The 25729-nt window shown below is 55.3% G+C and overlaps 3 protein-coding genes across 5 annotated transcripts; all 3 read left to right on the plus strand.

Moving 5' to 3' along the window:
* The first annotated feature begins 139 nt into the window (after window positions 1-139).
* DBNDD2 (dysbindin domain containing 2) lies at window positions 140-7541 on the plus strand. 3 transcript variants are annotated; one of them, XM_064729717.1, is made up of 5 exons: window positions 3503-3797; window positions 3951-4143; window positions 5422-5577; window positions 6033-6176; window positions 6946-7294. In XM_064729717.1, exons 1-5 carry the CDS (start codon window positions 3717-3719, stop codon window positions 7152-7154), a joined length of 783 nt encoding a protein of 260 aa, XP_064585787.1. In that variant the 5' UTR covers window positions 3503-3716; the 3' UTR covers window positions 7155-7294. The 3 variants fall into 3 exon arrangements, with proteins under 3 accessions (XP_064585786.1, XP_064585785.1, XP_064585787.1); XM_064729716.1 differs by lacking the exons at window positions 3503-3797; window positions 3951-4143 and adding an exon at window positions 140-384 and having other exon boundaries at window positions 6946-7541; XM_064729715.1 differs by lacking the exons at window positions 3503-3797; window positions 3951-4143 and adding an exon at window positions 711-912.
* A 1724-nt stretch (window positions 7542-9265) lies between these two features.
* Window positions 9266-14754, plus strand: PIGT (phosphatidylinositol glycan anchor biosynthesis class T). The gene is made up of 12 exons (XM_064729714.1): window positions 9266-9484; window positions 9894-10071; window positions 10997-11124; window positions 11595-11695; window positions 11851-11937; window positions 12185-12272; window positions 12347-12444; window positions 12717-12882; window positions 12972-13172; window positions 13710-13875; window positions 13994-14077; window positions 14209-14754. The coding sequence occupies exons 1-12, from the start codon at window positions 9295-9297 to the stop codon at window positions 14459-14461; spliced, it is 1740 nt and encodes a 579-aa protein (XP_064585784.1). The 5' UTR covers window positions 9266-9294; the 3' UTR covers window positions 14462-14754.
* Window positions 14755-17391: 2637 nt separating this feature from the next.
* BLCAP (BLCAP apoptosis inducing factor) lies at window positions 17392-25162 on the plus strand. The gene is made up of 2 exons (XM_064730242.1): window positions 17392-17597; window positions 23545-25162. Exon 2 carries the CDS (start codon window positions 23630-23632, stop codon window positions 23891-23893), a length of 264 nt encoding a protein of 87 aa, XP_064586312.1. The 5' UTR covers window positions 17392-17597; window positions 23545-23629; the 3' UTR covers window positions 23894-25162.
* Window positions 25163-25729: the final 567 nt, after the last annotated feature.

Here is a 25729-nt window from a genome sequence, read left to right on the forward strand (position 1 = left end):
GACAGGCGGGACGCGCCACAGACACTGGAAACTCCCTTCCAGCCCCAGCAAAGGGCACAGTGGATGTCCCCCGCTCCAGCTTGGCACTGACCGGGCTCCGGGCAGAGCTGGCGCTGGGCACGGCGCGGCACTGACTCACCCTGCTGAGACACAGGAAGGAGGCGGCGGCCAAGCCCTCGGCCCTGCCAAGGAGCGGCCCTGATGTGCAGGGCCGAACGTGGGAGAAAGCAGCCCCGAGTGGGGTCTGCCGGGGATAAGGGTCTCACAAGGCCAGGAGTGACATGGGGAGGGCCCATCAACACATGATGCTGTCCTCTCTGCGCGGGAATGCGTGAGCTGAGCATTTTGAGAAGATAAGCAAAGAAAAAGCGAGCATGATGAATGGTAACTGCTCTCCCTGCCCAGGCACAGCTCCTGCCTCCCCTCGCCTCCCCCTGCCCACCTCCCGCCAGGGGGCACAGCTCCTGCCGGGGCAGGCACCTGCAACCCAGCACCGCGCTGGGACGGCTGTGGTGGGGAGGGACCCTCTGCAGGACCAGGGACCCTGCATGGGGACACCCCGTGGGTCCCGCAAAGCAGAGACGCGGGTACGGCGCACGGGGACCCTGCCCTCCATGGGTACCGGGGACCTTCTCATTCTCCGTGTGCACGGCAGAGCCCATCCCCGGCAGCGGCGGAGCGGGACCCGGCGGGCGGGCGGGAGGCGCGGCCGCGGTGCGGCGGCAATGGGCGCGCCGGTTCCGCCCCGTGCCGCGCCGAGCGCCGCCCCGCAGCGCGCCTTGGGAGAGCGGCGGCGGCGGCGGGGGGCCCGCACTGATCCCCGTCCCCCCGCCCGGCCCGGCCCGGCCCGCTCCGCTGGCAGCAGCCGCATGTCGGGGCCCGGGGCGCAGAGCCGCAGCCGGCGGCTGCCCGGTAAGTGCCGGCCGCGGGGTGGGCTCGGCGGGATGGCAGCAGGCACCGGGCGGGCGGGCAGGGCTGGGGTGCCACATCCCCTCCATCCTCTCCGCAGCGCCCACCTGATGCCCCTGGCCAAGCCCTGTGCCCCATCTGCCCCCGGAGCCTCCAAACCCCGAGCTCCTCCTGCACCAACCTGCTGCCGGCCCCGCTGCTTTCGGGGCTGCCGGGAGCTCCGTGCCCGGGACGGGGATGCTCGGGCAGCGGGGGATTGGAGGGACACCTGCTTGGGAAGCGGCAGAGCTCGGGAACCTGTTGGGTCGCGGGCTTGTTCTGGAGGGGATCGGCAGCTCTCAGAGCGCCGTGGCTGCCGGAAGGAGCGGATCCCCCCGTGCCCGCAGGGCTGAGGATGCTGGGCACAGCAAACTCCGTGGCGAGCGGCAGCCGGGGGAGCCGGGCTTGTGGAGGAGCAGCCTGCCAGGCACCGTGCCCGGGTTGTGCCTGCCGTGCCCCGGGCACCGCGCTGCTCCGTTCTCATGCTTCTCCTCGCGTGAAAGGAAGCAGGGCCCCGCAAATAGCAGGGTCTTATGACACAGCCTCCGCCGGCGAAGAGCTCCGGGCGGCAGGGAAGGATATTTTTAGTGCTGAGACGCAGGGGATTTGGAGATCGCTCGGAGGAGTGCAGGCGATGAAACCACGGCACACACAGGGGTTACGAGGTGCCGTGTCCTCTCTCTCCATTTCTCCATTCCCTCCCCTCCCTGCTTTTCCCAGCGAGCAGCCCTGCCAAAACCACTGCCTCCCTCGCACTCGCCCGGTGCATTTCCTCTCATCAGGACCACGGTTATTTTTTGCTGTGCTGCAACACGAGGTCAGACGTGCCGATGGAGAACTGTGCAGGGCATTAACACTCAGGCAGCTGGAATCTGAGCATCCCATCTCTGCGTGGCCTGACCCTGCGTGATTCTCTGGGCATTCCCAGCTCTCCTTGCCAGCCGCTTCTCCCAAGGCTGAAGGAGCTGAAAGCCCTTGGGAGTTATCCTTGTTCTGCAGGGTTTGTGCTGGGGCAGGGGGGCAGGGAAAGGTTTGCCATCTCTGCACAGCCTCCCAGAAGATGCTGAGGCAGCTGAGGAGCTGCACTGCCCCCCACCCATCTCCTTGCAAACCTGGGGGTGTGGAAGGTGCATTTAGGCAATCTGGGGCATCCTGAACTTCTCTGAAGGAGCAGAATCGGAGGTTAGGGCTCCAGGAAGGCTCTTACTCCAGCCCTTTCATTCACCAGAGAACTGTCCATGCTTGGAGTAACCTCCCACTTAAACTCTGCTCACTTTGCCAGCACCTGCTGCTCCTTTCCACAGCCCATATTATTTTTCAGATTTTTCAGGACCTTCTTTAAATCCCTCGAAACCACTGCAAGATATTGCAGAGCCGTGGCCTCAAGAAAAGGCCATTCCCATCCTCTCTTGGCCTTGTGCCTTCACTAACAATCCTTCTCCCAACCCAAACACACCCCTCCCATTTACCGGCACAGAGCGGGTGTGCCAGGATCCCGATGGCCATGAGGGATGAAAAGTGCATTCTCTCCCAGCAGAAAGGCAGCTGGGTCGGAGTACACCTTGAGCTGGCGCTCCCAGCCTTCTCCAGCCCTATCTGGCCCCTGCCCTATCCAAAGTGCATCCAGAAGTTGCTCCTCTCCCAAGCCTGTTCTGGCGAAGGTGTGGATGGGAGAGCTGACAGAGCTTTGCCTCCCAGCCCTCCCACGCCTTTCCCCACCACAGCGTGGCCGCAAGCCCACACAAGGCGAGCGGTGGTGGCTCTTTGGTGCGCTCTGGCAGGGCAGAGGGACCACCGGGGCCATCCTCCTGGCCCACAGCCCACCCTGCGGCCATCTGCCTAGCAGCAGGTGAGAGGAAATCCCCGCGGGGAATCCTGCCCAAACTCCGCAGCAGTGTTTGGCCCCGGTTGCTGTCCGAGCGGCGCTGAATGAGCCGTGAGAGCCGGAAGGATCTGAGGGCAGCGGGGCGCTCGGAGCCGCCGCAGCCGCGCTGGGAGGCTCGGCCAGCGGGGCAGAGCCTGGCTCGGAATGCTGATCAGCCCCCAGCCCCTCGCCTGAGCGGGCTCCAGCAATAACCATGACAATGGTAATAAAAGCCAGGCCACCAGCAGGTACCGACAGATCCCCCACGGTGCACAGGGGCCGCATTGTGTGCGCTAACGTGTCCCGCGGTGGGAACATGCCAGCGGGATGAGACAATCCCGGCGGCTGACAGCCACCGAGTGTGACCGGCCGTCACATGGGCACGGCCGCGGCAGGGAACGCCGCGCTCCTTTATTCCCGGCCGGGGCTGCCGAGGGGCGGCCGCCCTGGCGGGGCTGTGCGCTCCCCCTGCGCTCGGAAGCGCCGTGCGAGGGGGGCAGGCTCCATCCCCGGCTCCCACCGCGGTCACGGGTCAGGCAGGGCCGAGCGCAGCCCCAGCTGCTGCCTCCCGCTGCCGGCCTTCCTTACATAATGGGAGCTCAGTGCTCGTGCCCAACTCCCCGAGCAGAGCTCGAAAACAAGTTCATAAACAGGTCCTGCTAATTTCTCCCTCAAGAGAAACCCCGGCGCCCACAGGAATGCTGCCACCAGCCGCCGTCATCACTCTCCCAAAGCACACTTAGTGCGAGTATCGGTCACGTGCAGGGAGAGCATTTACAGCCCGGAGCAGCCGCATTCATGGCACTCAGGACAGCACACAAGAGCTTTCTGCTTTATTTTATGTTTGCGCTGCAGAAGGATTTGGACACTGGTCCTTAGCTCCACACTGAGGTCTCTTTGGAAGATGTCCCATGGAGATCTGGTCTGTCACCCTGGATCCTGGAGCCAGCACAGCCTCTGTACAGCTGGAGATGGGCTCCCCTCGGTGTGGTGAACTGCGGCAGTGTGCCATGGATTCAGCACAGCTGGGCTGGGAAGCACAGCTCTGCCTGGGACAGCCAGCTGCTGAAGGGAGACAGCTCCATAATCAGTGCCTTGATCACCCCCTCCTTGTCCCTGGTTTCATTCTGTTCTGCAGATAGCGCAGGGAGGCTGGAGGTGTTTGTGTACCCCAGCAGCACCAGGCTGCAGCCACCTGGTGAGGCGGCTTTCCCTGGCACCACCATCCTGGGCCCTGCACTCAGCCTTGGCACCAGGGCTTTGGTCAGACATACCAAGGCAAAGAGCCCTTCAGGGAGCCTGGACTGCTGCCCCAGGCATTGCAGGAAGAGGTGAGCAGCCAGAAGAGGACCAGAGCCTCTTCCAGAGTGTGTGGTGAGTCGCCCTGAGTCACGGTGCATCCCCACGTGGTGCTGCCAGCACAGCCCAGCCCTCGGGGCAGCACCCACAGATGATGGGTTTCACTGAAGGATGCCCCAGAAACAGGATGCAGAGAAGCCCTGGAGGAGCTCTCAGGAAGATGTGACATTGATCTCCATGGCATCTCACCAGGCTCAGCACCTCTCTCCTGCATGGCTCCTGTGCTGCTCCATGCTGCTGTTACCCAGCTCCCTGCTGTCCTTGCCCCTATTTCTGCCAGACAGGGTGGGGATGCTGCTCCCTCTGTTCCCTCCTCCCCAGCCTGGAGGAGCAGAGGGTTTGGGTTGTGCTCAGGCAGAGCGCAGGATGTTTGTTTGGTTTCCTTGGTTATTACACTGCCTGCTCCAATCATCACATTTTCCTTGTGCCGGTTGGGCCAAGTGCAGCAAAAAGGAAATGTGGAATGGCTGAGGTCAAACACCAGCCTGGGAACAGCTGGGGCCACCAGCCACAGTCTCTCTGTGCCACTTGCTATTTTGGGTACCCAGCCCAAAAGGAAGTTACCAAGACAGGGAATGCAACGACAATCTCCTTCAACAACAGCCCAAGGGCTCCCATCACTCCCTCCCGTGAGCTGGGGACACAAGCACCGGCAGTGAACTGCTGGAGGAATTACAGGAATGAAAATGTTTGTGCAGGCAGAAGCCAAGCTGGCTGTGAGCGGGATGTGAGCCTGGAGCGTGGGTGCAGCTGCATTTACAGTGACGGTGCTGGCGGGGGTGTGACAGGCAGGGCTGTGCACGGGCAGGGGTGACACGGCTGCCAGATCCTTTCATTCCTTATACATCCTTCAGCCAGAAAGCCTGGAGCACTAAGGCCAGCTCTTGACCCTGGGAGTTCCCCTGCTGGTTAGCACTCACAGACAGCCCTTCGTTTGGTAGCAGGGAAACTGAAACTTGAAAATGTGCAAACCGCGGCTCCCCTTCCCCCTTGAGAATTCCCTTCAGCAGCTGTGAGCACAGCACATGAGCTCCCCTGCACCTCAGGGAGGGATCTGAGGCTCCAGCACAACAGGTGCTGGTGATGCTGCTGCTCTGGTGTGTCACATCCATCCATCCACGGTGACTAAATCAATGTGTGCTGGTAAAGCAGAGCAGAAGGGAACCACCAGCCATGCAGTGTGAGCTGGGACAGGCAGGAGGGCTCAGACAGCCCTGCCTGCTCCAGCTCTCCTCGCCTTCTCTCCCCAGCTGAGATGGAGCAGGCCCAGCGGAACCTGGACGCAGAGCAGATGCAGCAGCAGCAGCTGAAGCTGCGGGACAGACAGAAGTTCTTTGAGGAGGTTTTCCAGCACGATGTGGATTTCTTCTTCCCCATGTCCCACCTGCAGATTGAGCATCGGAGACGTACGTGCTGTGGGCACCAGCAGGGGGCTGGGAGTGTGACACAGGGGACAGTGCCACAGGGGACAGTGCCACAGGGCTTGGAGATTGCTGGGACATCCCCAGCCTAAACAGGACACACATGTCCTGAGCCAAGGTGGGGCCACAGTGGCTGTGTGTGGGTGTGCTGTGGGTCACTCACACCCCTCCACTGAAGGCACATGGGTACCCAGGCTGTGCCCTGTAGGGTCTGGCTCTGGGCAGGCTGCATTTTGGAGCAGGGACAAGGACTGCAGTGACACAGCAGGGGCTTCCAGAGGGATGTTTTAAGGAAACATGATTTTCCTGGCATCTCTTACCAGCAAGCAGAGTTCAGTTCCTTAGCTGGTCTCCCACCTCAGGGTCCTGCCTGCCCAGAGCTGATGGTGCCCTTTGCCTGGCACTATCACTCACCTTTTCACTGATCTCTGTCTCTGCAGCCCCCTTAGGCAGCATTTCCTCCATGGAGGTGAACGTGGACATGCTGGAGCAGATGGATGTGCTGGACCTGTCAGACCAGGACACTGTGGATGTGTTTCTGGGCTGTGGGACAGAGGAGAGCAGCATTGCTGGGTCTCTGCCAGGTATGTGCAGTCCCAAGCCCTTTGTGGGCCAGGCTGGAAGCCCTTCCTGCCCCCAGTGCCCACACTGACTCATTCTCAGCCCCTGTGGCAGATCCACACCCACCCAAAGGCAGATATTGGTGCTGGGTTTGTGAAGTTGGAGGGACCTCATACTGGATTTCACATCAGTATCCACCTCCTCAGCCCAGACATCCAGACCCCTATAAATTCCTTGTACTGCAGAAGAGAGAAGAGCCCAGGCACCTTCCAGAGTGTGGGATTCAAATTCCCTTGTCCTGATGACTCTGTGGAGCAGCCAGTGCCTTGTCACAACTCCCAAGGTCCCCTCCATGCTGCAGAGCCCTTTGTGCTGAGCAGGGAGGCTGCAGAACCTCCCCACCTCCCAGCCCCACCCCAGGGAGCTGGGCTGGGGTCTGCAGGGAAAGCAAGGGCTGCCAGCACATTCCTCCCCACTCACACACTGTAGTGAGGTCAAACCACAGGTCTCCTCACAACTGCTGCAGCCAACAGCCTCACACAGCGTGGCTCTGAGCCGTGCTTCAGGCAAGATGGAAGAGGCTCCACTGCCAAAAACGTGGAAGGAATGTGCAGCAAGTGCCCTGAGCCAAGCCGGGGGTGTGAGGTGGGGAATGGCTGCAGCAGCCACGTGGGGAGTGGTCAGGAATGCACAGCCCACTGAGGAGGGAGAATTGCAGGGGCCATCCATGAAGCTTAGGCAGCAATAAACCTCCAAGAGCCTTTTTCATTCTCATACTGCTCTCCTCTCCAGGGGCAGATGCCAGCCAGTGCCCAGAGGAGATCACCCTGCAAGTGCCCAACGCAGCCGAGAGCAAATCTCGCATTTCCTCCACCTCCTCTGCCTCCACGGACCTGAACAGCCTGGACACCAGCGAGGAGGGGGCCGAGACCCCCGTGGTGCAGTCGGATGAGGAGGAGCTGCAGGAGGACAGTCCCAAAGAGCAGGTGGTGAGGAGCTAGCAGGCAGCTCTGCCCTGCTCCCAGCCTCCTCCCTATGGACTGGCCAGCCCAGAAGGAAAAGCTGCTGGTGCTCAGTGAACCCCATCCTGGACTGCTGCCCTGCCACAGGGGAGAGGGGGTTTTCCCCTCCTCTCCCTCCATGTGTTCTCCTGGCAGCTAAAGGAGAAGGAAAGGGGTACTGTAAGCTCCCAAAATTAACTCTTCAGGCTTTGCTGCTAACACTCCCTGCTTCAATCCCCCCACCTCCAACATGCTCAGCCTCCCACAGCCCCACCACCTCCAGAAAGCCATCCCTTGGGATCCCCTTCCCCCTGCCCTACTGACAAAGGGTCTGTCCAGACAAGCACTTAACGATGGCACAGAGAGAAATAACACTGATCTAACCAAGCAGTGGCTGTGTGTGTCATTGGGGGCTGAGGGCTCGGAGGGGATTGCAGGAGGGAGAGCAGTGCAGAGCCAGTGTGCTCACAGTGCTATGCATGAACAAATGAAATCTCCTGTTGCACAGCCCAGGGCTGGCTCCCGTGCCCAGGGCAGGGACAGACAGCACAGGCCTTGGCAGGGAAGGGCTGCAGGGCACCATGGGGAGCAACTCAGGCTCTGCAGGGAGAGCCAGCACAGACACAGCTGGCCTGAGCAGGGCTGGGGTGCTCGGGACCTGGAACCACCACCCATGAGCACAGGTGGGCTGAGCAGAGAACAGCAGCAGCTGCTCCCCCCTGCTGCTCCACAGGATGCAGAAAACACCACCACCATGAGGCCACTGTACAGCCCACTTGGTGCAAAGCTGGGCACAAAGCTGGCCACAGGCCTCTTGCCACCATCAGTGGCTGCAGGCCAGGAAAGCGCTGTCCCTGCCCCTGCATCAGCACAGTCGTGGTCACCACGGGGAAAAGAGCCTGGCAGATAAGCAGGGAATGCTCTCCTCATCCTGGCTGCTCCCCAGGGGTGTTGAGACATTACTGCACTGTTCCTGTGTCAACCAGCACTTTGTGGGACCAGCTGGAGTGCCCCATAGCCGAGTGCAGCAGAAATGTGTGGCATGTGCTGCCTTAAGCTGGGGAATTGATCAAGAAAAAAGGGGCAGGCTTCATGACTGTTCAGGCTGTAGCACAGGGACTTCTCTACCTACATATAGGGTACTTAGCTCTAGATGGATGTTTTTACCTTTAATTTGGCTGATCACTTCCAAAATTCGAAACCTTTATTACCTACCAGTATCTTCTTGCAAGGAGTTGCCCAGTGTAAAAAAAAACTAAAAACAACAAAACCAACAATATTATGTAAATATTACCTATATTTTTTTTCTGGGAATACTGACTTTCTGGTTTTATGTGTTGCCATTAATTAGCAATAAGGGGGAAAAGAGATATAAAGTAAATCCTTATTCTTCACAAATACTGAATCACATTGTCAGTTCCAAGTTAACTTGCATGAGGACCTAAGATCTGGGCAAGTAAGTGGGTAACCAACAGCTGGTAAGTTGCAACCACACGTTGCTGTAATTTTCATGCTTATTTCCTACTGGAACAAATCATCACACACTCAAATCATCTCGGGGAGAACGGAGATGCTGTGAGCTCCATCGGACCGTCACCGCCGGCGCTGTCCTGCTGTGGCCGCCGTTCCCTTCCCCGGCAGGCGGGTGTGGGAGCGGGGCGCTCCCGGACGGCTCCGCACCCGGAGGTGGGCGCTGCCCTGCGGGAAGGAGCCGAGGAGCGAGGGAGAGCCGCGGGAACGGCTGAGCAGTGGAAATCACCTGGGGACAGCGACAGCCCTCGCAGCGTCCTGGGGCACCTCGGGGGAACCACCCAAGCTGGGACGGTGCCAGGGCCTCCCCTCAGCCCCGATTTCAGAGTGGCGGAGGGAGCGCTCGGAGAGCCGCTCGATCCCCCCTCACAGCACCAGAGATAACCGCGATCACCCCTGGGGTCCTTTCTGCCGTTCTGTGAGAGCGCTGGCGCTCGCTCCGGGGCTGGGGCAGGCGCAGGCACAGCCGGGCTGGCGCTTCTCCCCGCCGGGGCTCCGGTGCCAGGCCGGGACAGCCCGGCGCTCACAGCGTCTCCATAGCATTCCCGGAAGCGCCGCCATTGCCGGCGCGGCGGAAGCGGAAGCGGCGTGGGGCGGGGCGGGCGGTGGGATGGCGGCGGCGGTGCTGCTGCTGCTGCTGCTGACGGCGGCAGGGCCCGGGCCCGGACGGGCGGACGCGGGCCGGGAGAGGCGGGACGCGCTGCGGGAGGAGCTGCTGCTGAGCCCGCTGCCCACCGGCGATGTGGCCGCCACCTTCCAGTTCCGCACGCGCTGGGACGCGGACCTGCAGCGGGGCGCAGGTAGGGCGGGCCCGGCCGGGGCGGACCGCACCGCTATTGGCTGGCGCGGGGGCGGACCGCGTCGCTATTGGCTAGCACGGGGGCGGACCGCGCTGTTATTGGTTGGGGCGGTGCGCAGGAGCGGGGCTATTGCGGAGGGACCGCGCGACGTGATGGTTTGTATCGAGCGATGACGTCACTGTCGGGAGTGACGTCAGAGGCGGGGGGAGGTGAGCAGGGACGGGGCAGAGCGAGGCTGTGGGGACGGAGCGGTGACATCACACGGAGGGGCTCGGGGCCGTGACGCCATCGGACTGAGTGTGGTGGCACAAGCAGAGGCAGTGCCAGTGATGTCGCGTTGGGGCAGGCCCTGGTGTGATGTCGGGAAGGGATCGGGGATGCGAGGGGCAGGGACTGACGCTGCCCGCAGTCTCTCACTACAGGCTCTTCCCGAAGGCGCTGGGGCGGCTGGTGGCAGCGCTGGGCGTGCGGGAGCTGCACCTCGCGCTCACCCAGGGCTTCTGGCGCACCCGCTACTGGGGGCAGCCGCCCCTCCAGGCACCCGCTGGCGCTGAGCTCTGGGTCTGGTTCCAGCCCACGGTCACCGAGTAGGTACCCCAGCCATGGATCTGTCACTCTGGGTCCCCTCTGTGGCCACTGCTCCCAGGAGCTGTTGTTTGTCCCACCTGAGGCAGCCACGGTGTGTGAGCACGCCTCCTGGGTTGAAAAATGTCTGCTGGAAAGAAGAGCCCAGGAGTAGCTCTAAAACACCCGCAGAACATACCCCATCTGTATGGGGACAGGATGTGGTGCTGAGGGCAAATCCTTGTTCATTAAAGGCCCAAGTAATTCCCCTGTGGGCTCTGTGATGACAAGCACTTAACGATGGCACAGAGAGAAATAACACTGATCTAACCAAGCAGTGGGTGTGTGTGTCATTGGGGGAAAACAGCATGGGGGATGAGGGTTCAGGGTGGATTGCAGGACCCCTCCTGCGCTAATACAGTGGGGCTGTATCTTGGCCTCTCATCCATGACTCACTTCCTTTGACTCCCATCCAGTACCTGTCACCATCTCCCTGAGCACACCAGCCCTGTTCAAGCTGCAGCAGCCCTGTGGGGACTCATTGAGCTCTCTCCTCCCATCCCTTGTCTGCTGGTCGGGTCAGCCTTTGGAGCTGCACCAAGGCATTGCTTTGGGCCTCACAGCCCCTTCCCCATTCACACATATCACCTCCTGTGTGCTCCCTGCTCCCCTGGCCTCTCTCCCCACATACCAGCTGTGCCCACCGCCATGTCCCTTGGCTGTGTGATGCCTGTGAGGCCCTGCTGTGTGTCCCTCAGATCTGATGTGTCAGAATAAAATACCAGGAGAGCTGGAGAATGCCAGCCCAGCAGTGTCTCTGCACTCTCCATGCAGCTTTGGTAACCCAGTGTGGTCACCCTGCTGTATTTACTGAATGTTACTAACTTAACACTTGTTGTTTCAAGGATTTGAGCTGCTGAATAATCTCTGGTGTCTGTTCTCACGCAGTGTTGACAAAGCCTGGAAAGAACTGAGTAACATCCTTTCGGGAATATTCTGTGCTTCTCTCAACTTCATTGACTCGACCAACACAGTGATTCCAACAGCATCCTTCAAACCCCTGGGATTAGCCAATGGTGAGCCTGGCTCTGCTCTCTCACTTTAGTTCTGCCCTGTCAGCACTGCCAGCATTCCAAGTGCAGGTCCTGTAATGACTCTGGGTCTGGGTGTGTACAACAGCATCCATTAACCTCTCCTAGAAAGGATTTCCTCTCCCTACAAACAAGGCTTGGATTTAAACAGAGGAGACCCACAAGTAATACATGGCAGGTGCTCCCCGGCCCTTACTTGACTCTATGAAAAATGTTTTATGAAACAGTGAGGACCACAGGATTTAAGGCACTCACAAAAGAAGATCTGCTAGGATGTATCCTTACCATTCTTTCCAGTCACTCTGAACAGAGTGGGATCTACTTCTGGTGGAGCTCTTGGCATTTCAGGCATGTTGTGAGGGTGGTGGGATGTGGGGCACACTGAGGGTGGAACACTGCTGCTGTGCTCATGGCTGTAGCAATCCCAGCCTGCTCTCCTGCCTCTCCCTGCCCAGGGACAGATCACCATCTCCTGCGTTACGCTGTCCTGCCCAGGGAAGTTGTCTGCACAGAGAACCTCACCCCCTGGAAGAAGCTGCTGCCATGTGGCTCAAAGGTAAAGACAAGTCCTGCTGCCCAATTGGGCCATTCCTGATGGAGCTGGGCTCCCAGCAGCAATCTGGGAGCATGCACTGGGAGGTTCCCTCTGGGCTTTCTCTCGGTGGGAGCAGAGGACAGGGCAGGGCTGAGTTTCTCCTCTGTTCCCTGCAGGCTGGGCTGGCTGTGCTGCTGAAGGCCGAGCGCCTGTTCCACAGCAGTTACCACTCCCAGGCAGTGCACATCCGCCCCATCTGCAGGGTAAGTGCTGGCTCAGCTCCCTCCCTGAGCTCCCCAAGAGAAAATCCAAAGCCCCCTTGTCACATTGCAAAGTATCACACTGGTTTGCTCAGCTACCCTGTGATGGGTTCACTGTGTCTAACGCAGCTGTCATCCTCCTCCTCTGGTAACCCCAATGGAAATCTTGTAATCCTGGTGGAGGTCCAGCTCCATCCTGGTGTCCTCCCCCTCCAGAAGGTGTGATCAGAGCTGCTTGTCTCTTGTCCAGGATGCCTCCTGCCTGGCTATGTCCTGGGAGCTCAGACAGACCCTCACTGTGGTCTTTGACTTCTTTTCCAGTGGCCAAGGAAAGAAAGGTAAGCGTGGTGGCTGTGCTGGAGTACTCCCAGCCTGCAGCACTTGACCTGCCAGCTGACCTTGCTTCCCACAGACTGGTCCCTGTTTAAGATGTTCTCTCGCACGCTGACTGACACGTGTCCTCTGGCATCGCAGAGCAAAGTCTACGTTGACATTTCCCCCAAGAACAAGGTAAGCTCATGGGCCAGGAAGCATCCCCTACTCCCTCAGTTCAGCCACTTCATGTGGCTCTGAAACATCCTCACCTCCACCTCTGCATGGCCTGGCCTCTCAGGGGCTAACACTGGGAGGTGATTTCCTTGCTCTGAGCAGGGCTGAGGGGAGAGCACAGAGTTGGCTGTTGGGTGGCAAAGCTCAGGGCTACCTGGAGGGACTTTGCACTGTGCTGCCAGTTTCTTCAAAAGGGGCACTTTTTCCTTTCATGGTCCATTTGCTTTCCTCAGGAAAAGGAGCTGCTGGAAGTGTCCCCCCCTCCAACATCAGTACATGAAGCTATTGTCCAGGGAGACAGGAGAACCTACGCTGTCTATGACCTGCTGAGCCCCTCCCTCTTCAACACATCTCGCAGCCTCAATGTGCAGCTGAAGTGGAAGCGGCCCCAAGACAGCTGTGAGTGAGCAGAACTTCACTTCACCTGCACCACTGGCCAGGGCTCCAGGGCTGAAAATCACCCCTCTGCTGTCGTTGCTCTTCCACAGCGGAAATGCCCATTCCCACGCTCCATGCTCAGCGTTACGTGGGCGGGTACGGGCTGCAGACCGGGGAGATCTGCACCCTCATCTACAACACCCACCCCTACCGAGCCTTCCCCGTGATCCTGCTGGAGACTGTGCCCTGGTACCTGCGCCTCTACGTGCACACCCTCACCATCATCACCAAAGGGAAGGAAAACAAGCCCAGTGAGTGAACCCTCCAAGCAGCACATGCCACACAATTCCCTTGGCATGAGCAGCTCATTCCAAAGATGGTTTAGTCCCTCCCTCAGGTCCCAGTGATCACTGGGAAACTGGATTGTGAAACAAAATATTTCAGGATGTTTTCCTAGGCCCAGGTTCAGTGCTCACAGCAGATGAAATCATTAAGTCTGTTTTATTTATAAGAGGCACATGGATAGTGTTTGATAATCCAATAAGGGTTTAAACCAACATGAATTAATTTTTGTAGCGCAGGAAGCTCAATTTAAAACTGATAATTGGGTTTTATTTTGCATTTATACCATTCCATATGAATACCTGACCGTCATGGGTGTGTAGCTTTAAAGGCCAGCTAAATTTAGTTTTAACACATGCTTTTTGCTATGGGTGCATCTTCACTTGCCCAGAAAACCACTCTCAGGACAGTGGAAGCAGGAGCACCCACCTCATGGGAGATGTCCAGGCAATGTGAGATGGGACAAGGTTCCCCTGGTGCCAGTGTGGAAATCTCTTTGGGGTTAGGTTACATCCACTACCAGCCAGCCCAGGACCGGAGCCGGCCTCACCTCTTGGAAATGCTGATCCAGCTGCCAGCCAACTCCGTCACCAAGATCACAATCCAGTTTGAGAGGGCCTTGCTGAAGTGGACAGAGTACCCACCTGACCCCAATCACGGCTTTTATGTTGGGTAATGACATTCCTCAGCTCCTCATGCCTTTCTGGGCTTTGCATGGAACTTACTGCCCAGGTCTCTGGAGATGTCTTTGCTGCCAGGGCTGACACTGGCGTGTTCTTTGTGCCCTTAGTTCATCTGTGCTCAGTGCCCTGGTGCCCAGTGTCACTGCAATGAAGGACATGGATGTGGAGCAGAGCCCTCTCTTCACCTCACTGTGAGTGTGCTTGTGCTGGGGAGCAGGGCTGTGCCACAACCTGCAGGCTGTGGCTGCTCTCATCCTCTCTGGTGAGCACAAACACTGGTCCTGTGCAGGCTGACCCTGCCTTTCCTTCTCCCACTCTCCAGGTTTCCTTCCTCCGATGGCTCCAGCTATTTTGTGCGCCTGTACACGGAGCCACTGCTGGTGAACCTGCCAACCCCAGACTTCAGCATGCCCTACAACGTCATCTGCCTCACCTGCACCGTGGTGGCCGTGTGCTACGGCTCCTTCTACAACCTGCTGACCAGAACGTTCCACGTGGAGGAGCCCAGCCGGGGCGGGCTGGCCAAGCGGCTGGCCAACGTCATCCGAAAATTCAGGGGGGTGCCCCCACTCTGAGAGGGGCCAGGGCAGCCAGCACTGCCTGCAGGGCTCTGTGGGGAGACAGACAGCAGAGCACTGCTGCCTCTTGTCTTGCTGGAAGCAGCTTGTTGTGTTTTGCTGCCAGGAATTCTCTTTGGGATCCAATAAGCCGAGAGATCGCTTCCATTGCTAAGATGGGAAATGGCTCTAAGCCCATTGACTACTGAACTGCACTGCTGTGGGACTGGGAAAAGTAAAAGACTTCTGTTTGGGAGAGGTGTAACTTACATGCTGGGTATGGTGCTAGAAGTAAACTGGAGTGTTTTGTACGTTTGTGCTGCTCCTGGCTGGTTTTGCTTTCTCAGCTCCTGGGCAGAGCTGACCCTCTAAATCTGTGAGCTGCCCAGTCTGTAGCACACTGCCTGGATCAGCTGGGATTTGATGCAGGCAGGGCCAGGCAAGGGGGTTTGATCTGCAGGGATTCATCTGCTCTAACATCTCACCTTTCACAATTGCCTTGTTTCACACATATGTGTCCTGTCACACTTGGCCACACTGGAGCCAGTTTGCAAATTAATTGTTGGGCACAGGGTATGTCTGCCCCCTCACCAACAGCAAGGGTTTATTTTCTTTCACAGGAAAAAGCTTCTCTTGCTCACAACTTCTATTTGCAGGATTTTGAAACCCTCCACCTGCTCAGCCCTCTGCCACAGCACAGGATTCTCCTGTGCACCCACAGTGTCCCTGGAGCTTTGGGGGGCCTTGGCTCAGCAGACCCCAAGTGCTGAGCTGCAGCCAGCCCTGGGCTGGGAATGCAGGAGCACTGGCACCACTGTGCTCCTCAGTTATTTTCTCAAAACACAGATTACCACCTTGTGGTTCACCCAGAGCAGTGGGAGGTCAGTGGTGGTGCTCCTTGGCCTCTGACACTGCTGCTTTCAGAGCTCCACCCTTTCCATCTCAGATGTGGCTTTTGTGATTGCAACAGACAATCTTACAAAGGACAGGGAAATCACTGGAAGAAATACTGCCCAGAACCAAAGCAGAGCACAGCCAGAGGTCCTTTAAAAGCTTCTGCTTGAACAGAAAAGCCATAAAAACCCCATGGCCTCCTGTTCTGCACAGAACAAGCCGTTCCCACTAGCCTGGAATTACCTTCCAAGCCAGAGATGCTTTTTACTCTGCAACTCCTTACAGATTCACTCCACTGGATGGCTCCATGCAGCCTGCAGAGCCTGCTGAAATACGAGTTTTGGATGATCCCTCTCTGTTCCTGCCTGCTGAAAAAGGTGCCACAGGGCTGGGAGCTCACAGCCCTGCCAGCCAGGCTACAAGTGCAAAATGGAATAGAGATAGAAAGCTGGAACTACAACTAAAACCCAAGCAAGCACACAGATCCCACAGCAGTCTTAGGCATGAGGGTTCACATTACAGTTTGCAAAAGGATTTGGAGACCTCAAATTGTATCAGTTTGATCCAGTGTGAGTCCTGCAAAATGCAACCAGCAGCATGTGCTGGAGCAGCCCAGTTCCCTGGGTGAAGCCTGCTCGCTGCTGGTGTTGGGTGGGATCCTGAAAGTCCCCTGAGTGCCATGGGAATCATAGCTTGCATCCAGTAGTTATTTTTACTATGAACCGTCAGAGCTGGCATCAGCCAAAGGCTTTAGGGCCATTCCTGTGCAGTGCCATAAACCAGGAATTTTAAACACCCCATAAAAAGGTCAGCCCAGAATAATGGCAGAGCAGAGGGAAATTGTTCCAGGCTGGATACACGCTTGAAGGGCCATTGGGAGAGCAGGTCTTATCATAACTATCAAAAATACCCAGGCCAGCCAAGTGGAAAACTGTGGGAAATGTGGGTGGCCCTGTGACTGTGGCTGGGTGGGTTTTAAATGGTTGTGAAAATGCCAAATCTTGGTCTTTGGGGTTTTTGGTTTTGTTTTTCTTGGACTATTTTTCTTCTTTCCTTGGGTTACTCAGTACAGGAAAGACATGGAGCTCTCTGAGGCGAATCAGGGGAGGGCTGTGAGGATGACATCTCTCTTATAAGGAAAAGCTGAGGGAGCTGGGGCTGTTTAGGATGGAGGAGAAACAACAGAGAGGTGAGCTTATCAATGCCTGTGAGCAGCTGCAGGGAGGGTGTTGTGAGGATGGAGCCAGGGTGCTGAACAGTGGGATGAGGTAACAGGAACACTGGAACTTCCACCTGGACATGAAGAACTTTGCTGCATGGATGAGTGGAACAGGCTGCACTGAAATATTCCCATGGACACAGTCCAGAGCACTGTGCTCCAGGGGACCCAGTGGAGCAGGGGCCTGGAGGGATGGCTGGGAGGGATGGCCGGGAGGGATGCCCTGCAGGGGTCCCTGCCCAGCCCTGCTGTCCTCCGTGGCTCTGAGGCAGCACAAGGTGCAATGGAGCGTGCAAACACAATGGAATAATAACCACGGAATATTCTGACTTGGAAGGGACCCCTCAGGATCCTCGAGTCCAACTCCTGGCCCTGCTCAGGACACCCCACCCTGTGCCTGAGAGCTGTGTCCAAACGCCTCTACAACTCAGGCTCAGGGCTGAGCCCACTGCCCTGTTCCAGTGCCCGACCACCCTCAGGGTGAAAATCCTTTCCTAAAATCCAGCCTAACCCTGCCCTGGCCCAGCTTCAGGCCATTCCCTCGGCTCCTGTCACTGCTCGTGAAAGCCAAGAGACCCGAGCTGTCCCTCGTGAGGGAGCTATAAGCAGCGCTGAGGAGCGGAGCTGCCCCTCGTGAGGGAGCTGCAAGCAGCGCTTGAGCTCTCCCCCTCAGCCTCCTCTTCTCCAGGCCGAACAGTCCAAGCGCGGCTCATTACAAGCACCCACAAACACAAAAATCTCTTCACAAAACGCGAATCCGGCCGCGGCCGGCTCCCAACGCCACCCCGCCGTGCGCAGGCGCAGCGCCGTGCGCGCAGGCGCAGTAGCCGCCGCGCGGGGCTGCCCGGACCCGCCTGAGGAGCGGCCGCTGCCCGCGCCCCCGCCCCGCCGGCCGAGCAGCAGCGGCAGCAGCAGCGCCCCGCGGCCGGCAACGCTCCGGGCACAGCCCCGCTCCCGGGGACAGCCGCCCGGCCGCCTGGGGAGGCCTGGCAGGCTTCTCCCTCCTTCCTCAGGGCGGCCCCGGGATGGCGGCGTGAGGCGGTGAGTACGGGCCGGGGCCCAGCGGCGGGGCTGGCGGAGCGGGCAGCGCTGCGGGCTCCGGGGCTCGGCCGGGGGAAAGGGGGAAGGTTTGTCCCGGCCGAGGAGCCCCGCGCTCGGAGCCCTGAGTGCGCCGGGATGGCAAGGGCTTCAACCGACCCCGAGCTCGGTGCCAGCATGGAAATAACAGCACTGGTGTGCCCTCCCTCCCTTCCTGCTGCTCTCGGCCGCGAACGTCTCCGGCTCTCGTTAGCGCCTTCTGAAAGGAAAGCCGGGCCCGTTCCTCCCCAGGGCAGCACAATGCTCTGACAAGCTTTTGTGCAGGCAGCTGGACTGGGATGGGCCCTGTGGGTCCCTTCCAACCCGGGGTATTCTGTGATAGTCTGTGAATACAGACTGTTGTACCTAGCCAGGCACCCTACCCGAGCACCCATACGTGCTTTAAGCCAGCTACAAAGTGAGTTTACAAGCTGTGCTGTCATACGAACATTGCTCATGATATCCCAGACATGCAAGTGCAAGAGAAGAGGAAAAACAAGCTCTAAATACAGTCCACAGCATGCTGAACTCTCCCATACTTCATTGGTACTGAAACATTTCAATGGACCTTGCAAATACTGTCATACTGTCATAGTGCAGTAACCTTTGTCTTTTCAAACTGTAAGTCATAACTCCTCATAGCTGCCCAAACAGCATTTTTGCCTTTCCTCATCTGAGATGCAGAAAACTCACCTTTATCAGGCTGTCTTTGGACCTCTGAAGCCTGCTGAGATGCAGAAAACTTATCCTTATCAGGCTGTATTTGGACCTCTGAAGCCTGCTAAAGGCACAAAAGGTAGAAAAGTGGCACAAATTAAAACTGCTTTTCTCAGGGAACTTGGAATGGGCCTGGAAGTTGTGATCTGTGGCAGTTAAAGGCAGAAGGTGGGAATGAGGACCTCTGAAAAGAAATTAATTAGTCCAAATGGAAGTAGTAATACTTCAGATGGCAGCTGTGGCTGCTGACATCTCTTCCCATCACAGAGCTGGCTGACTTAAGCTTCTGCTCCTCTGACTCCTGATGATTTTCAGGCTCATTCCAAGCTCTCTGAGAAAAACAATTAGTTATAGTTTGGATCTCTCCTCTGCCTTCCTGCTCATGGGTGGAGAAGGATTCACCCTGGTGCTGGGAGGGCATTGCATTGCAGATGGAGTGGGCACTGCCCCTGGACAAAAGCTCATCCATTCCCATCAGGAATGGAGCTCAGAGGCAGCTTTGGAAGTGGTGACAAGAGTGGCTCAACAGAGAGCCTCCACTTTTCACCAAGTGTGTTGCTTTGGCTTGTGTCTAGCATGAGAAATCAGAATACTAACCCCAAGGCTTGGTTAGTAAAGGATTTGTTGCTCTTTTTGGAAGCTGTTGTGATTATATTGCACCATTTCTGACTCTACACAAAGTGTCCAAGGCATGATCCAAGACTAGGCTAAGGCCTTTGCCAAAAAGTATAGACTCACTCTTTCCAGCTGAGTCATACCAGCAGATAAAGCTTTTAAAAAAATTGAAATAATAGTGGCAAGGCTAAAAAAAAAAAACCCAGAGAAGTTAATCCCTGCTGCAAATAGGTCTTAAAGTTTGAGCAGTTATGGTTCTTGGGTTTACGACAGAGGGTTGGCATCTGGGAAGCTGGTCTGCTGTTGCTTTTCTTAGCTGAACTCTTCCAACTTGTCACTTGATAGTTCTTCAGCTCTCGTTTTGTCCCAGTGCTTTAGCTGTTGTGTATTTTCCAGCAGCTGTTTTGGGTTCTGTGTGATATTTGAGTTGGTGTGAAGCACTGCCCACACGCATCAGTTAGTATTTGTGACAGGGTTTTTGGTTAAAACAATTTTAAGCAGACAGGTGAGAAACACATCCCTGAGCCTTCCTTTTCAGTTTATGTGCACTGGACGACTTGAGAGACTTTTATCTAACCAGTGTGGCTTTTCATCACAAGCAGGGATTTCAGCTTCTGGGAAAGGGGGAGGATGATAGCAGCACGCCCCAATAAAAAGGTTACTCAGTGTTTTATTGCAGACCTTGCAGCTCTCAGCCTCTCTTTCTGTAGCATCTGCTGGGGGAGTTCTGTGTGGACAGCACTGGCTTAAAGGCTGCCTTTGTAAGGGCTGAACAAGCTTACCCTTGAAGTGCTTAGGGAAAGCTGGCTGATTATTCTCCCCTTCCAGGGTAAATGGACTGTTAAAGAATTCAAATGTTCTTGAGAAAGGTACAGACTTGGTATTGCCACACTGATGTGCCAACCTGTGGTGTAGGAACACCTCTCAGTGTGTTAATTGCTGAATTAGGGTGTAGAATATGAAGGAACAGCTTTGCTAGCTCCTCACATGGATTTATTCCAAAACGTGACTGATCCATTGCAGAGCAGTGCTCTGTGCTGCTCACTCTAGACCTGGCATTATTGAGATTTTGTTGCTGCTTGGGAAAGGTCTGCTGCTGCCTTTGCACTGGAATTCCAAAATCCTCCACACAAACACACACCAGTAGCACCTGAATGTTTCTGGGAGGGAAGATGACAGCAGGGAGGGCTGGCAGTGCAATGGAAGCCAGCTAATAAGCATGTGGAGAAGTGCTGGTGCTTGCTTATTAAGGAGGTGTGCAGGGAACCTCCCCTGGCTGCTCCTCTGCCTGCAGGAACTGGCACAGGAGGCTCTGGCAGCACGTGGAGATCAGGCTGGGACACAGTGGGAGCATCACCAGCTCTGCTGCTGAGGGGCTGAAGGGAGTTCAAGTGGCTCCAAGAGCTGTGGAGGGGTGAAAGGAGGAAGTGGGAAGGAGCTGTCAGGTAAACATGAGTGGCCACCAAATCAGGTGACATGAGGGGCAGGTTTGGGGACAGTGGGGCTGGCTGAGGCAAGAGGTGAGTCAGGCAGGGGAGAGCAAGAGCAGCTGGCTGAGGGAAAACAGGATGCAGTTGTGAAACCAGTCCTGTTGGGTGACAGGTTATTATTTGCTCTGGAACATGGTAATCTTTGGCTTGGGTTGTGAGAAGGGGACAAAGACAACAAGGGAGGAATCTTTAATTTGCAAATTTCACCTTGCTTGAGAAACCAGGCAAAACCAAATATTGTTGTGGCTTCTGGAAGGATCTGCCTGTCCTGGGCACGAAGGAGAATGTTCCCTGCTCAGTGAAGGGCTGATACAGGAGGTGCTGTTTCTCTTGGATCAATAGAGTGTAAAGAGAAGTCAGTGCCAGCTGTACAGAGAATCTCTAGTGAAGAGCACATTTCTTACTGGTGGGAAGTCCCTTGAGGGACACAGAGCTGTGGCAGCCTCCTGTATAAGTGCTTGGTCCAGGGTCAGCTGTGGGATACAGCAAAGGATCCTCAGCCTTTCACTGCTTGGTAGTGAAGGGACTCCTGAGAATAAAAGCAAACTGACTACAGACACAAAGAGCAGCTGTTTGAATGGCTGCATTTGGCAGAAATCCAAGAGGTTTGCAGGTTGAAGGGCATTGGCATTGAAATTTCATAGTAAGAATAACTACTATTAAATGGTTCTTTATTCTGCAGTGGTTGCATTGCTACAAGCAACTGGTTCTTGCAGGAAATACTAATATTTAAAATGAGTAACTTGTTGTGAGGAGGCTTTGTGTTTGTAGCAACTGCTCAAGTAAAGCTTAGACACTTAAAATTAATTATTTAGAGTGTTATTGTTAAGAGCATTTTAGCAGCAAGGAGGCCAGATCATGAAGTACAAAGTGTAGCTACAACACAAATTATAATTATTTTCTAACTGTAGTCAGTTGTAAAGTTTGTATTGAGCTAAAGGCTCAGTAGTGACATATGACCCTATTAAAGCTGAGAGATTTGTGACTTTAGTTCTGAAAAATTCTAGTTCTTTGTTTCAGCCTTTTGCTACTTAACAGACACATTCTTTACCCGTTTCTTTACTCTGGATACAGAAACCCAAAGCAAAGTAGGCACTTTGAACTAAAGTTTTGAGAACAGCTGACACAAATTGCCACAGAAGTCAAGCTGATGCAACTGGATCTGGCAAAAACATAACATGGTTGTTTAGGCACTGATTTTTAATGCTTGGTGTTTGGAGCACTTGTGAGAAAAAAAATGCAGGAAGCTTCAAGAAGGGAACATAAGGAGGATTAAGGCAGCTGCAGATCATTGATTTAGTAAAACTTTACTGCATTCAGTGAATTGAAAACTTGGGTGATGGGGTTTAGTTACCTTCCTGTTTAAATATTTGTTGTTAGATTTTTTTCTCTCCATTCTTCCCCTTGCAAAAATATTCTCTAGTACTTCTGTGGTATTGTTTACTCCAGAGACATCTGAGCAATTCACAAAGGCAAGCATGTTTTGTTTTGTTATGAAATGAGTAATAGCTAATTCCAATTTACAAATGGGAGAAAAGGCTTGGGACTAGACTTGCCCTTAAAGATGTGAGTGAGTGACCTGCCTAAAACAGAACTAATATTGGGAGTTTTATTCCTGTGGCTTGGCTTTATCTGTATTGCAGCATAAAATATCTTTTTTCTTACTCTTTGGCTACTGAGCTGTAGCTTAGTTTTACTAATTGAACTCCAGCTGCTCTCTCTGCAGGAGAGCACTCCCTTGCAGGAGCACCAGCACAATGTACTTCCCCACATAATGTTTGTGCTGCTGGAGATGTTTGCCTGCATTTTCCTACTGACATTAAAGTAAAATAGATGGTGCTGCTCAGGATGGCAGCATTTCCTGCTGCTGACAGCAGAGCCCATTGCTACCTGTGAGACAAGTCTGACCTCAGAGTTCTTTTGGAAGAGAACCTCCTGTGGTTTTCTCTTGGCTTTTCTCTGCAATCCCTCATTCTCTCTCCCTTTGCCAGGAAATCCCTTCTCCTGCCAACGGGAGCCGGTGGAATGTGCTATTTGTTTACATTCTCACTCCTTCATCCTACTAACCTTCCCACCCCCAGCTGTAATCCTGACAGGCTGGGCTGAGCCCTTCATCCTTCTGAGGGAGCACTGCTCCATTGAGTAATTGCACACTCGAGGCTTTCTGCAAGCAGCTGTCCCAAGCAGACTCCTCTTGCTGGGGGTGAGGCATTGATTGTTTTTAAAGCCATTTGAAATTTTTGAAGGGGTTTGTAGTGCCTCAAAAGAGCACACATTTAATGTCATTGAGGGGGTTGCTAAAGGTAGGAGCAGGTTTTCTGGACTTGCAGTGTGCTGCCATCCCTGCCTAGGAAAGCCCTTAAAGCCCAGTTTCCAGAGGGTTTTACAATAATCCAAGTGAGGAAATCCTGTGTTTACAGCACTTAATGGAAATTGCCATTCTGAGCCTGTCCCCCCGTTTGATCTGTTCACATACTTCATCTTATCTGACCTTAGCTGTTTGGCAAGGATTATAAATCTTTAAGCTGGGACTGTCCTCCCCTTTGTTTTACAGCCTGGACACTGCTGGGGCTTTCCTGGGTACCTTGATGTGTAGCTGATTTGGTGCTGTCCTGCTGGAACCCTTTATTGTTTGTGTGCAGAACAATTCCTTACACTGATGCTTCCTTAACACTTCTCTGTAGCTCTACATAATGATCACCCTTCAATTGCATTTCTTTATATCATCACTCCAGCCTTTGGGCTGTCTTGGATCAGTGTGTGTAGGGAAGGCTGTGGCAGCTTGTTTCCCATTTCCACCTCTCCCTTTCTGTTCCTGCACTGTGCTAAGAGGGTCTCACTTGTTGGCCTGGATAAAGGCCTGAGGAACAGAGCACACAGGATACACTTCTGTACCAGCATCAGCTGATCCTGTCCCCAGCTGAGTGGTTCAGAAAGCAGGAACCTTTCCACCAGCTCCAAGGATTTAGTACTGGCAGTTCAACCATCAGCCAATGATGCTTGGGAGTAAATGAAGCTTTAGAAGCATGTCAGTTGATTTTTTTTTCCCTGCATTTCTCTGAGAGTCTGACATTTCCTTCTCCCTGCAGAGCAGCCTGCCCTCGGGAGGAGTTGCTGGAGCCTGTTCTGGAGCACATCTGCCTGCTACTGCCCACGAGGCCCCAGCCAGCCACCATGTACTGCCTGCAGTGGTTGCTACCTGTCCTGCTCATACCCAAGCCCCTGAACCCAGCCTTGTGGTTCAGTCACTCGATGTTCATGGGATTCTACCTGCTCAGTTTTCTCCTGGAACGGAAACCTTGCACAATTTGTGCCTTGGTCTTCCTGGCAGCTCTGTTCCTCATCTGCTACAGCTGCTGGGGGAACTGCTTCTTGTATCACTGCACAGGATCCCAGTTACCAGAATCAGCTCACGACCCCAGCATAGTGGGCACCTAGAAAATCATAATCTTCCAGTCTGCTGAGGGCTCTTGTTTTGATTTTTAAAAAAGGGGTGGGCCTGGGGAGGAGGGGGGTGTTGGGTATGGGACTGGAGTAAGGACAACCTATTTCCTGTAACTGTGCGTGGACTGGAGTGGCAAATTCTTCCCACTCTGCCTGTGAAATCGACTCGTTTACTGTGTGAACTCTGGCAGCACCACCTGCTTTTTTAGGAGCAGAAGTCTTTCTTTTTCTTTCCCGTATCACCGGGAGCAGACACCAGCCCTCAACTGAGAACTGCTGGAAGCCTGAGCTGCTGGCCCCTGCCCAGCTGGGAGTGCTGGGGTTGTGTGTCACTTGTCTGCATTAGGCCATGGTCTAACTCAGGGCTCTTGGCCCTCTGATCCTGCTTGAACAGCTACAGGATTCTCTCAGTCTCTCTTTGTGGGGAGCCAGCCTTCCCACCTTGCTGATCAAGGGAGAGTGCAACAGCTCACAAATGGACTTGGCCAAAAGCCGCTGGAGCCAGAGGCAGTTGAGTCATCTCCTCCTGCTCAGCCTGCCAAAGAGATGTGTGCACTGCCCAAGTGCTTTCTGAACTCTTTGCTCCGAGATCCCAGCCTGAAAGCCTCACTTATGCTGCTGCTTTTATAAAGCCTCACAGGCAGTAGAGACTCTCTCTTCCCCTCCTCCTCCTCCGTGTCCTGGGTTTACCAAGGTATTGACCATTGGGAGAAAGAACCAGCATGCTGCAAGACACAGGGTTTTGGAAGCCACTGTGAACTTTACCCCACTGAACTCATGTTACCCCAAAAGGCTGAGTGTGGGCAGGGCAGGAGAGGATCTGTGAGGTGGAGGCATGGCTTGAAGCAGTAAATGCTTCAGCCATTTTCAGAGATAATGGTTTTGGGCCAGAGGTGACAGAAGGTGCTGGTGCTACTGACTAGAGAAGGGCAGAGGCTGGAAAATGCCTGGTGTCTCCAGCTTCCCTGGCAGAAGGATGTCAAGAATCCAGGGTGATGGTGGGTCTACAGCCTGGGGCAGAGGTTGGTTTGTGAGAAGCCTTAGAGGTTGGCACAAAACACTTACCTCTAAACTTTGAAGGTTTCCCTCTCCTTTGCCATCTGTTTGTCTTTCCTTCAGTCTTCTGGTGGAGAGCAGCAGAAGTGGCTGTTGCTGTCCTGAGGCAGTTCAAGCTATGAGGTTGTGAAACTTCCAGAGTATTGTTTGTTCATTGCACAGCTGTTCAAAATGTTTAATAAAGCTTTATAAACTTTGGTCTATGGCCTCCTGCCCAGCATGATGCATTGGCTACTCATTGTGGATGCCTTAGCCCAGCAATCACGTGTCCCTGCATTGTTCTGTTCCCAGCACAGCAACCCCCAGCAAGAGGCAGAGCCTGTTTGCCCTGTAGCTCCCAGTACTGACTCTTGATTGTTTGGGCTGACTGGGAGCCAGACTGGCAATTCCTAAACAGCCTCATCTCCTGTGTCCTGTGTGTCTCTGCACTTTCCTGACAGATTCCCCTTTTTCTTGCTGCTTAGGAAATTAAACCCCCGAGCTGTGTCCTGGAAGCCACTAATCCCCAGCAACAGTAAAAGTGTCTGCTGGTGCCCACGTGGTGTAAGCCCATGCCTTGACACCACATCACCCCAGCCTGTCCCTCTGCTCAGGGCAGCCCAGCTGCCACCAGCCAGCCAGGGGGACACACGTGCTGCTGTGAGCCCTTCCCCAGCCTTGGCCATGCAGACTGTGGGGTCCAACAGCACCCAGGAGCACCTGGGAGTGTTAAAGGGTGTGGAGCTGTGCTGCTGGAGCTGAAACAGGCTTGGCTTTATCCCTTCTCTGAAGATC

Source organism: Zonotrichia leucophrys, chromosome 20 (genome assembly GCF_028769735.1).
Source record: "Zonotrichia leucophrys gambelii isolate GWCS_2022_RI chromosome 20, RI_Zleu_2.0, whole genome shotgun sequence".
In the NCBI taxonomy this organism is placed as follows: domain Eukaryota; kingdom Metazoa; phylum Chordata; class Aves; order Passeriformes; family Passerellidae; genus Zonotrichia; species Zonotrichia leucophrys.